Source organism: Phalacrocorax carbo, chromosome 5, assembly GCF_963921805.1.
Source record: "Phalacrocorax carbo chromosome 5, bPhaCar2.1, whole genome shotgun sequence".
In the NCBI taxonomy this organism is placed as follows: Eukaryota; Metazoa; Chordata; class Aves; order Suliformes; family Phalacrocoracidae; genus Phalacrocorax; species Phalacrocorax carbo.
In genome coordinates this window covers 28,672,903-28,684,916 of record NC_087517.1, presented here as the reverse complement: position 1 = coordinate 28,684,916, position 12,014 = coordinate 28,672,903, and the positions used below count along the sequence as shown (strand labels likewise).

The following is a 12,014-nucleotide window of genomic DNA, read 5'->3' as shown; positions in this document are numbered from 1 at the left end:
GGGCTGGATATAAGTAGAGCGATTCATGTAACTACAACAGAATCCACACCTATGTCAGTATCTCATTTTTTCCTGTTATCCTGAAACTACTATTTAACAGTTCTTCATACATTGTAAGCGCTTGACTTTTTTATTACTATAATGAGTGTTTCTAAGAAACAGACCAATCTTCAATCTTTTAGATGTTGTAGCCATCTAGTTTTCAAAATACAGATCAAAGTTATGCTTTTGCAAGGGACTCTACATCAATATGAGAGAATGTCTGGCTCCCTATACTTTTGTTTTTCTGCAGGAAAAATGTTCTGACTAAAAACCTGACTTTGTCCAGCCTTTAAAGACTCCCATTACACTTTTGCTACCCCATGTTAATTTTTCCCTGTAAATATCAAAACTACAAGTGCCTGGACTGCCTGCTGAGATGGAACAGATCTGTGCATATATGCACCTATGTAAGTTATTTTAATTCACAAGCTCATCTAACTCACACAGAAAAGCAGATCAGAACAATGCCGCTACAATATAAATGTCGTATTTCTTCAAATTAAAAGTTGTTTTCCCAGGCCACGTGCCACATGATTTTGTGGCTTCTCTACCCCACAAACATACCCACCCCCCCCGCCCCACCCACATTAGTATGAGACCCTATAAAAAGGCAATGCATGTCAGGGTCCTCTTTTTTCTCTTTTGCTCCTAGCTGAAATGCCACTGACGATTTGTTGAGGGCCAGGTGTCAGGAGTAACAGGAACAGAACAGAAGATAGTGACACAAATGTAGAATTAAGCTAGAGTGTCTTATGCCTGGAAAAATATAGAGAAAAATCTTGAGACTCACTCTCCTATCAAAAAGTAACATGCCTGCAATCTTCATCAGCACAAATATGTCAACCACAATGAAACTGAGCAGATAAACTGCCTGATATGAGGAATTCATTAAGTAACATAGCACATCCAGTATTTACTGAAAATTATCTGTACTGATCCCAACCTGAAGAAATTTGCCATCCTTCCCCAAAGAAAGAAATGCAACATCAGGAACCCCACCCCACTCCACAACCTGATTTTGTGAAGCCAGGTACTAATGGCAATAATCAGGAATGCCTCCAAACTGCAAGAGGAGGTTCTCTGCATGTGAGATCCCTTTTTCACCTGTCCTCCCTCATAGAAATAAGCTTCCCTGACAGGAATAAGCTGAAGCAACTTTTAATCAAACAAAGAGCCTGTGTGCATCAACAGAATAATAGTGACACTTGCTGTCAATCGGGTGGAAAGAGGTCAATAGATAAAGCAAGACATGTAAACACACCCTGCAAGGGAGCCACTTTGCCTGACAAATGGTCTCAGCTTATCAGGAAAGCCCAGGGTACTCCTTGCACTAGACACTTAGACCAGACTAGAGGGAGGGTGGGGGAAATAACAAAAGAACTCCCACACATTCCTCCACCTCCCTCAGGAACAGTAGTATTTTCTTTGGGCTGGAGTTGGCAGAAAGCACCCCTTCCATCTTCTTCCCCTCAAGTCCCACACTGGCTTTATCTTTGTGGCATTCTTGATTTTTTTTTTCTCCAGATGCAGACTGAATGTGTCTAACAGTCAGTCAGCTGAGATGCCTGGTTGCTTTGCAACATCAGATTTTATATTACCTTTTACTAAGAAGTATATGACCCTGTTTCCCAGAACACCAGGCAGTAGATTTTGTCATATTCAAGTGCTCCTAAGCCACTGACCTACTCGGTTTTACTCCAGCATGCTTCCACACACCTGCTTCAGAACTGGAAGCCGTCTAGATGCAGCCACACAGCAATGCCTCTGTTAGTCAGCCCTACTGACTCCTCAGCACAGCCCCACACTGATGCAGCATTGCACCTTCCAGAGCCTCAAACACACATTGCAGCACTTCTCCATATGCACATATGTTCAAGGTTCAAGTGCAACTGCAGCACTGATTCTTTCTTGTTTGACCTCATATGAGTTTGATTATTAGGATTAAGCAGACTCCTGAAAGGTTAGTCTTAAGTAGATTACAGAGGATTTAAAAAATATGTAATGAGCCAGCTAATCATTACCTTCCCTTTCTCCAAAGGGGTGAAAGAGTTAGACACAGAAGAGTAGCTTAACTTTTGTTCTTTAAATTGCCATTTGGAGGAGCACCTCTACGACAACACCAAACGCTGGCTACAAAGGAGACTAGGCAGGTTCCAAATAACAAAGCGGGATGGCAGGAGCTTATACAAGATGCTGTACATCTTGTATACATCATGTACAAACATGACCCTACCGCCTCTACTGGCTCCAAACCTACCCTTTTCTAAGTAGGTCCTTGGTGCCCAGGGAGGGTCCTCCTCAGCGTATGGATCACTGTACTCCACCACAGCTGCTTCCTCCTCCTCATAATCCTCTGGAGGTGGGGGTGGAGGTGGAGATTCATCCAACACTGGCTCATCCACAGGTGGTGGCGGGGGAGGAGTATCTGAAACTGAAAATAACCAATAGTATAACCATGAAAATGCCTCTAGGACCATGGTAGCAGGTTGAAGTAATAGCCCCTATCCCCATTAGTTGCCCTTGGACCAAGAGTTAGAACTTGTGGAAATATGCTTGAGACAATAAAAGTCAGAGAAGAATCAGGTTCCTCCAATAAAGGAGGAACCCTTCACAATTTCAAACTTGCAGAGGCAGTGGAGAAGGCAGAGTTCTGGCTATACACAGACAAATCACTCATCCACTCAAAACAAAAGCCACATCAAATAATAAATCATGGCACAAGGAAGCAGCAGACTTACTGTTTTCTTGAACTCTGGCCACAAATCCCATTAGTGGTAACTGTGGGGTTACCTGTAGGATGGAGGGGGGAGGAGGAGCAAGGGATGCTGCCACAGAAATTAAAAAGAGAGAGGTACTCGGTTAGAAACACAACAAAGCAGCAAACAGGAAAGTAGACATCATCACCACTCAGACAGTGTAACAGTCTGCCAAGAAGCTGAGATAAAAAGGCTGATGTTCAAAGAAAAATGGATCAGGTGGTTTAAGCATATCCCTAATCCTTACTTCAAGGAGATTTTAAAACTTCCAGCCCAGCTCTTTTCTATGAGATTAAAAATCTTATCTGAATCTGAAGTGTTTTCTGATCTATGAGATTCCCTTAAGTTGAAGTTTATTACTGAACAAATATACATATCAAGAGGATTCCCTCCCCATTGTCTTCTACCTTTCAGATCAAACTGATATTTATAGAGGTGACTTCTGTAACAGCATCCACGAATCCTTAGTAATAAAAATGGATATAACTAGTTTTCCTCAAACGTAGGCCAAAAAACCCATCAAATGAGGCAGTTATTCTAGGCTGAAGAGAAAAAGATGCCGTTGAGAACTGAGTGTACTTGGAAGATACATGACTTCTGACCTTACTGGTAGAACAAAGGACACTGTGCTGCTGCCAAACAACAGGGCCCATTCCAGATGTGGGACCTCGTTTCCTTCCCACCTGATTTTGCAGACCACTGCACTGAGCTCTGAACAGCTGTTTTACTGGTACCAGAAGAGCAGGTCATTGTACAGTACATGTGAATTCACATTTAAAGGATATACTATCAGCCCGTTGCAAACGGGCAAACAGCAGACTGTTGTTTAAGCCAGGAGTGAAAGTTTCGGTTATCTAGTTAAGTTAAAACAATAGTTTTAGCATCACTTTGCATGAATAATGCAGTAATATTCTTCAAGCAAGTTACAGGATTATTCTTCAGAACGCACACCTCAGGAAAAGCACGGCTAAGTAATTTTCTTGTTAGTAATGGCATACAGAAACATTTAGTTTTGCCCAAAAGAATGAGGGGAAAATGTCTACACTTCACATACCAGTACATTTTTTCAGCTTGCAGAACAGAACTAAATAACTTTCAGACTAATTCCAGAGCTGGTAAGAAAACTACCAGGTATGATGTAGTATTTCTCAGAATTTATTCACATCATCATAGCAAATGAGAAGAACTTCAGGGTATTTAAAATTCATGCCTCAAAATTTCTTCTGTTTGCTTATTTCAGTAACTATTCTCTCAAGTGCTTTGGATTTCTTCTGTTACTCACATTCACATTCCTCTCACAACCACACACCCCAAGCAAACAACAACAAAGCCCCAGAGCAACCATCCTTTTTGTTGCAAAAATATCCTTGTACCTTCACATAAAGCAAGCTCCATTATCTCACCATTTAATTGATATTTCTTGAGAAAAAAGGAAACACATTTCTAATTACAGCTCCTTTGACTTGAATGACATGACCTCTGAGAGTATTTATTCCTTCAAGCATAACCACAGTAGCTGGAAGAAGATTTAGTCTTGCATTTTTTCGAATAGGAACAGAGAACTTGAATCTTAAATCCTACTGAAACATGGTAATACTCGTGAATTCCACATTCTTGTGCAACTATGAAGTCCCTGCCTTTTTATAGCATTTATAATTAAAAATGTTCAGTTTCAAAATGTTTCCTCTATTCAATATCATATGGATTCATACAATTCATATCTATCATATGAGACCAGCTTCAGTTTTCCTAGGTCCCTTCAGTGGACTTCGTTCGTGTGCTAGCTATATATATTTCTTTGAAAGAAATAACGAGGCTTTCTACATAGAAAAACAAATCACCCTAGACAAGCACTCCAAGCAAATACCAAAAAAAACCCTTAGTTTAGTTTGGGTTGTGTAGTTTAATCAAAATAGTGATGCTAACACTAGCTGACATCATTCCTTGTTTATCTTAACCATTTGGTTTGTGCTTCAGTCTATGCACAGTGCAGGGACCATCATACTATATTGTCTCTATATGATATATAATGACACTAAGCTAGTATTGACCTTCAGGAGCCAATACAATAAATATATTAACAATGACTTTGTCTATAAAGAACATCTGTGCATCAGAACAGCTGTCTCAAAAGATGAGACAAACACCAGCAAACACTCCCTCCCAGCTTCCTTACATAGAGACCATTTATAGATTAAGAGCAAATCTACACAGTTGCTGTAAATTAATTGAGAAATGCTCAAGAGCACCTTCCACTCAGTTGCTCCAGCCTGCTAAGAATTCAGCTGTACGAAGAGTGCGCAGTGCAGACCATCAGCTCAGTACTTTCCTAGGTCCTCCCACAGGGTTTTTAGCCTGTGCGGAGCTCTATACTGCTTAGGTACCGGTATCTAAGGTCGCAAAGTTAAAACATTTCTTAGGTGGCATGGCTGGCAAGAGTGGCTTTGGGACAGACCTATGCTGAGATCATTTAGGGTCTGCATTTCTCAATATTTCCTTTTTAGTTGTTACAAAGGTCTTACCATGAAGTAGAGAAATTATATTATCTTAGAAGTGGCATTCAAAAGAACAGGGCAAGAGAAGTATCCTTCATCCTCTGGTGAAGTGAATAAAAATGACTACGCCAGCATACTAAAAAATGAAGTGGAAAAAACAGTACTGCTTTATTGCCAAACAGCCTGCAAAGAACAAGCCATAGCTGACACGCTCCTCTGTCTGTCGTAAGGTCTCTTTTTCACCTCTTACGTTTGCATTTTCTCTCCCTCTTCAGGAATGCTGAGAAGCAATCATAGCCCCTTGTCCTCTCACTAATAACCCTGCTCCTTACAGACACAACAGTCCCTCTGTTCTTAGAGTCTTCACCAATTACGCATGCTTGAGCATCCTCTCCTTTCAAGGTACAAGCCAAAACACCCTTGGTTTAGTATAACTGCAAAGCTAATAAATTCTGTATTCTGCTAAGCATATTAAAAAAGTCTCTTACAACATAAATAAGCAGTTGAAGTATCAAGTATGCCAGTATAATTGAGGTATTTTGTTTGTGATTTACAGCTCAAGTGACTAATCACCACAATCATTATCTTCTTTTTGGGTACACAGACTGAATTGTGGTTACGTAACTTATTTAAAGTCTATTTGGCATCTTCTCTGATTACCTATTAGCAATGCAATGGTAGCTTGCAGAGAATTATCCCTTTGCTAAACCAGAAATGCACAGCAGTTGTCAGAAACTCTCTGGATATACTGAAAATCCTCTTTACTGCAAAGGTAATCCTGAACAGTTTCTTTCATTGCTATTACCTTTTCCTCTTGCCTATTTCCCTGCAGCCTTCAATGTGCACATAATGTGCTTTACAATACCACATATTTAAGGCAACGGGGCTACAATTTAGTCGTATAACCTCCTCCACCACCCTGTCCCCAGCAGGACCATCTATTTCCCTCTCAAGTTAAGCACACATATCTCTTTGCAGAATGGCTCACAAGCAGTAATATTCGAACCTGATCAAATCCCTTGAATGCAGATTGCAGCATTTGACCTAATTCCAAGTTTAGTACTCAATTTAAAAAAAAAAAAAAAAAAAAAAAGAGAGAAAAACAACCAACCAAAAACCACCACAACACACTAACACACTGTAGTGCTTGCAAGTCAACATTCAGTTTTGCTGGTAACAGGGCGTTCCCTATCAAGGAGCCTTCAATATTTCTCCTGCATCTTTCTGTAGCTTTGTCAAAGAAGAAAGTCTCCCCTACTCTGGTATCAAAACCTTCATGCCACATCAGAAGCACAGGGAAGAGGACTCCTTAGATGAAAAGCTACTCCATTCTACCTGACACACAGGTCACGCCACTCCTTCTTAATATCTGATCCTGCTTTTTAAGACAGGTCACCCATTAAAATAACATCACCTGAGGACTTGGCAGAGGACTCAGCTCCCTTGGATCCCACACCAAACACCCCTAATGTCTCTAAGGTCTCTAATGCTTACCCCTGTATAACAACTGCAATTTCTTGAACTGTCCGTTAATCAGAAGGAAAAAGCATACACAACAAAGACTAATTAATGAAGAGTCAGCGTTCTGGTGCAAATTCAAATACCCATTCCACACCAAAGCAGCCACATGACACACAGTGTAGTAAAGGACTAAAGCTTGTCCAATTGGGACCATGAGATCACAAGTAATTTATTTGGCAGCAACGCCAGTATTGTTTCAAGCTGCCTGCCATAACAGAAGCTGAACCCTCTGTACTTGGACTGCAGCTTTGGCATGGCTACCAGCAACCTACTGGAAGTTATCTGCAATGGAGACAAAACATAAGATTTCAGAGATCTGCAGGCCACCCCTTCACCACTGTGTTGAATTCAACAGAGCAGAAAACCTTTCTTACCTGGGTTCTGGTTATAAAACGGTCCTCCATTCATCTGGTTCTGAAGGCTTGGCTGTGATGTGATCGAAGGAGGACGCCGATATGGCAAAGATCCCCCTATTGTCGGGGGCGTGTGTCGAGATGCAGGCCTGTTCATGCTGTAGAACTGAACTGGGTGACCTAGGTTAGAAAGAGAAATGTATTAGCAAAGAAAAGAATGATGCCTGCCTTTTTTGTACCTGTATTCAAGATTCAAAGGCTTGGAAAGGTTTTTGGCTTTTTTAAGACAGTCTTCATCCTAGGAGCAGTCAGTCAGTTCAGCTGCCGGACTGGCTGGGCACTGGATGGCTCAACAGCAACACAAAAAACAACTCTCCCAACTGCCTGTACTCAGCACTGGTCACAAAAGCCAGAATGAAAATACAAAAGCGTCTAAGCTACAAAGTCTCAAAGTGAAAGAAAATAATTCCCAGTTATCCATTTTATAGAATGTATTATAATAACTTCTTGCAAATTTAGTTAGTTATAAACCTGCAAAAACATAAGATTTCATGGTCCAGCAATTAAGCCGCATACACGTACAACCTAACTGTATGCCACTTCCAAGATTCAAAGCTGTCACCATCTACAACTGAAAAACACAATACTATCTTAGTGCTGTTCAGGAAATATATAGAGAATCATTTGGGGAGAAGGGAATTTAGAAACTGCGTGAAGATGAAATAAGCGAGATCATACTCAGAGACTCTCTTTTGGGGAGCTGTCAGTTGAAACCACTTCTTAAAAACTTGCTCTCCATTTTAGTTACTTCCTGTATCAAAGTAATTGCATCTGAATCTAAGCAAGCAATAAATAAGGCAAGACCATTAAGTTCTCTCTCTTCTGTGCTCACACAGAGTTCTCTGGCTTATATACTGTATACTACAGCAAACTTGTTTTGTTATACCCATATGGATTATTACCCTCCCTAACTATTCTGCCTCCACCATTTGTGCTAGATGTAAATTTCAGAGTTTGCAAGAAAACAAGGGAAGAAGGAATGGCCACTGTGATTGAGGAGACATGCATACAGGAAAGTAAACAGGGAAACAGAACAAATGATTGTGCAATTTTTAAAGAACCTGCACTGTTCTCCACTATGTTTTGATTGCTTTGCAAAACTTCACATTAGGTCAGTAAATAAAATGCAAGTTGCTTGCTGCAATACTTGCAAGAGCAAATGCATGAACTAGAGATTCACATTCCTCCTGCTTTGTACAGATATGTACACCTCAAAAAAAGCACTTTTTACAGATGAGGAAGAAGAACAGTTAAGCAGCAATCCACCTTGTACACAGGCTTTTTCACATTTTTTCAAATGTGCCTTTCCAATGTCTCAGTCTCCCTGTTACATAATGCACTGGCAGAGATTGGTGGTGATTGGAGGGAAGGGAGGAAAGAAACAGGCATGAGAGATCCTTAAGGACCAAAACCTACAACCTCAAGCAGTAAACTCTCCAGTCTCTTCAAATACATGCAAGCAACCTCACTAATAGCACAGGGAAACAAAAGATCTTAAGAATAGTAACCTGAAATTTCTCTTATGGATTGTGAATTTATAGCCATTAAAACACTATTCTCTGATTGATTTTGACTTGTTAAAAATACAGAAGCAATATGGCCTAAGAACTGGGATACTGACAGTGCATCAAAAACGGGAAACTGATTGAGGCCCCGTATGACACAGCTCATCTTCTAAATATGAAAGTAGTTTAGGCATCAGGATCATCACCCGATACCAAAATTCATCACAGTTCAGAAACTTCTAGTCATAGTCATGGATTCTAATGCAAGTATTTTCTAATTTTATATGAACCACAGCACCTTAAACTAAATACGACTTCAACAATGCTTCTGGCACCTGTTGAAATTCTTACTAATAAACACACAAACCCATTCATACTGTTGTGATTGGCCTCCACTATAATGAAAAGTGATGAAGCACGTAGGTAGCTATACATGTATTTGTCTGTCTAATGGAGATCCGTACAATGCAGGTGTAAGTCCTGCTCAGAAGCTGACACAGAACAGTGTTCTGGGTAGTAAGTACTATATGCTGCAACTTCAGCATATGAGAAAATGAAAAAACGTAGGGTGATCTCATAAGCATTAGACAAAGCAAGTTGCAATACATACGATAAGTACCACCTGTTAAAACAAAAGGCTTTAGTACTATTCTGCATAATAGAAATTTGTACCTTACCTGACACTGAACACAAAACAATTACCCTTTCTATCAGTTCATTGAAAGGAGACTTGTCATTCGAAAGCACTGAAGAGACAAGTCATATAAATAATACTTTGCTGGATGCATTTATTTATTCCATTACTGAAAGAGAATAATCAGGCAGGCCCAGAACTATCAGTGCTGGTTCCCTCAAACATAATTATTCTATGAGATTCTCAGTATCCAAACCACAATAAAATGATAATGTAATAAATAATTATATAAATGTAAAAAAAATTAAATGATTGCTGTTTATAAAACTACCACACCTTGAATTGTCTACTACAGCCATTACCTTATAGTTGGGTATTAACAGATATTTTCTGGTTTTATTTAAAAAAAACAAAACAAACAAAAAAAAACACCACTGCTTCTGAAGTAACTTTGAAAAGCCTTGGATCATGATCACCCCTGGGTTCATCTGCCCACCAGCTGGAGCAGACACTCACCTGTAGAGGGTGTGGAAGAAACAGCAGGGGGAGTTGGAGAGGTGAAGCCATCAGCAAGGGGCTGAGCTCCTGCAGCAGCAGCAGCAGCATCTGGGGCAGCGGAGGAAGGGGCAGGAGCAGGAGGAGTGGGGGCAGGAGCAGAGGTAGCAGGAAGGGGAGAAGTGCCAGCTGAGCCGGCAGGGGCTAAGTGAAAAGAGGAGGAAGAGGTGGAGTTAATAAGGAGATATGTTAGCAAGGATCAGAGAGAGCCTTTGACTATTCAGTGTTAGCTATTTATTAGATGCACAGTATTTTAGAATGTACGAGATGAGAGAAAAATGGAGCTGTTAAATAAAGGCTCATTCCTATGTAGACGGTAAATGAGGGTCAAGTAAATCCAACTCTTCTTTCCAGGTCTGAAGGGAACAACCCCGAACTTTTCACTGAAAGCCATTACTTTTGAAAGATGTCTTTACAGCTTGTTATTCGCGCTTCGAACTGTAGCGTGGCTGCCCTTAGCTTTTGTATGAATTAGAATATACACAGAAGAGGAAAGCCAAAAATTTCCAGTTCTTTGGTCAGAAGCATCATGTATTTCAGATCACGCTGCAAGCCAGCTACAGTCTTCTTCACTGACAGGGCTGAGCAAAGGAAAAAGGAGTACCAATATCACTTCCTATTTCTAGAAAGACTGGTGCAATTACATTGAAAAGTGTCTTTTTGTGACAACTCAGTTAGGCTTCCATTAATGTACTGAAGATTTACTCTGTGCCTGCCTGCCTCTCATTTAATCTAATTTTCTAAAAGCATGCTTCTATATATCTGCATCAACAGCCAATGAAAAAACATTTCTTAAAAGGACAAGGGAGATGTTTCCCCCAGCCCACTGAAAAAGGTGTTGTGTCCTACCTACTCACATGCAGGCAGCCAGACAAAAAATTCTGATAAACAAATTAATATATAAAAGACATATTAGAGCACATCAGACACTCCCAGGAAATATACCACTTGATTCAAATTCATACTATCAATAGGAAGCAATTTTCAAGGCTTGCCCGTTTCTAAATAATGAACTTTTTTGAGACTCCTCTTGGGGTTTACTCAGCACTGTGTTCAGGATCCTTGCAAATACTAAACGTTAATGCTGAGTCAGAAGGAGGAACAGCAAGTTTCCATTTACCTGGATAGACGCTGGGAGGAGATGGTGTGGGAACAGCAATAGGAACACCCACACTTCCACTTCCGCTGTTCTCTCGACTGCTGCTCCGACTGCTTGGGTGGCTTCCTCCACTACTCCCACTGCTGCTGTAGGAAACCAAGATAATGCAGGCTATGAATATGCTGCAGTGCATGCTGAAACATAAGATCCCTCATATAGCACCTTACTAATTCAGAGAAGTAACAGGAAACAAGAGAAAAGAAACAAGCATGAAATAAACCTGTATAAAGCTTATTTTTCCTAAAACTCTTCACTTTGATAACAACACAACAGGTTTTTCAGTTAGTCTTAATGAACTTGCCCAAAAATGAAACACTTCCAGAACCTTGTTCCAAAGCACATCATTCCAATACTGTTAAAACCCTACTAAGCAAATACAGACCTTTTTCCTATCACTTACAAAACAGACTGTTTAGACTTCGATTTATGTGCTTTCATATGAGACTACTGAAATCTGGAAATTTTAAGATCATAAAGTAAAAGTCAGACTTTCTTATATTTTAAGTCCAACTATATCCTCAAAATATATTGCTCTTTTTCAGCTACTCAAGCTATAAAATCAAAGACTGTTCAAATAAAAATGTGACTATAAGCATACTGTGCAGTCCTTCAACAAGCAGAAGTCAAGTTGTGTACAAAGTCTTCATAGTTTTGTAAGCATTTTGTAAAATAGTATCATGATCTACCTACTTGAAAGACTTCACAATTTTAGCAGTTCATTAAGTACTGTAATTCAGTGACACCTCTAAAATTAAGGTGGCTAGAGGACCAGGTAAACAATCCTAGCGTGAGCCACTGTTCTGGTTTTATCAGAGAGCATTCTCATTGTGCCAAATGATGTTCCCAGTCCATATCATGAATTCACTGTAGCGGTGCAGATGAATTTGATATTTATTGTAGCTTTTTTTGTCCCTGTGCTTATACAGTACTAACC

The 12,014-nt window shown here is 40.1% G+C and overlaps 1 protein-coding gene across 9 annotated transcripts in view; it reads right to left on the bottom strand.

The window, feature by feature from the left end:
• ABI2 (abl interactor 2) overlaps positions 1-12,014 on the bottom strand; it is a 71,614-nt gene that overhangs the window by 8,559 nt on the left and 51,041 nt on the right. For 2 of the 9 annotated variants that reach the window (XM_064451794.1, XM_064451799.1), the window contains 4 exons: positions 11,042-11,166; positions 7,189-7,347; positions 2,781-2,867; positions 2,300-2,473 (listed from right to left, as the gene is read on the bottom strand). In XM_064451794.1, coding sequence (XP_064307864.1) covers positions 2,300-2,473; positions 2,781-2,867; positions 7,189-7,347; positions 11,042-11,166 — 545 coding nt within the window. Of the gene's footprint in view, positions 1-2,299; positions 2,474-2,780; positions 2,868-7,188; positions 7,348-9,882; positions 10,066-11,041; positions 11,167-12,014 lie in introns of all 9 variants that reach the window. The other 7 variants (XM_064451801.1, XM_064451797.1, XM_064451800.1 and 4 more) reach the window with 5 other exon arrangements.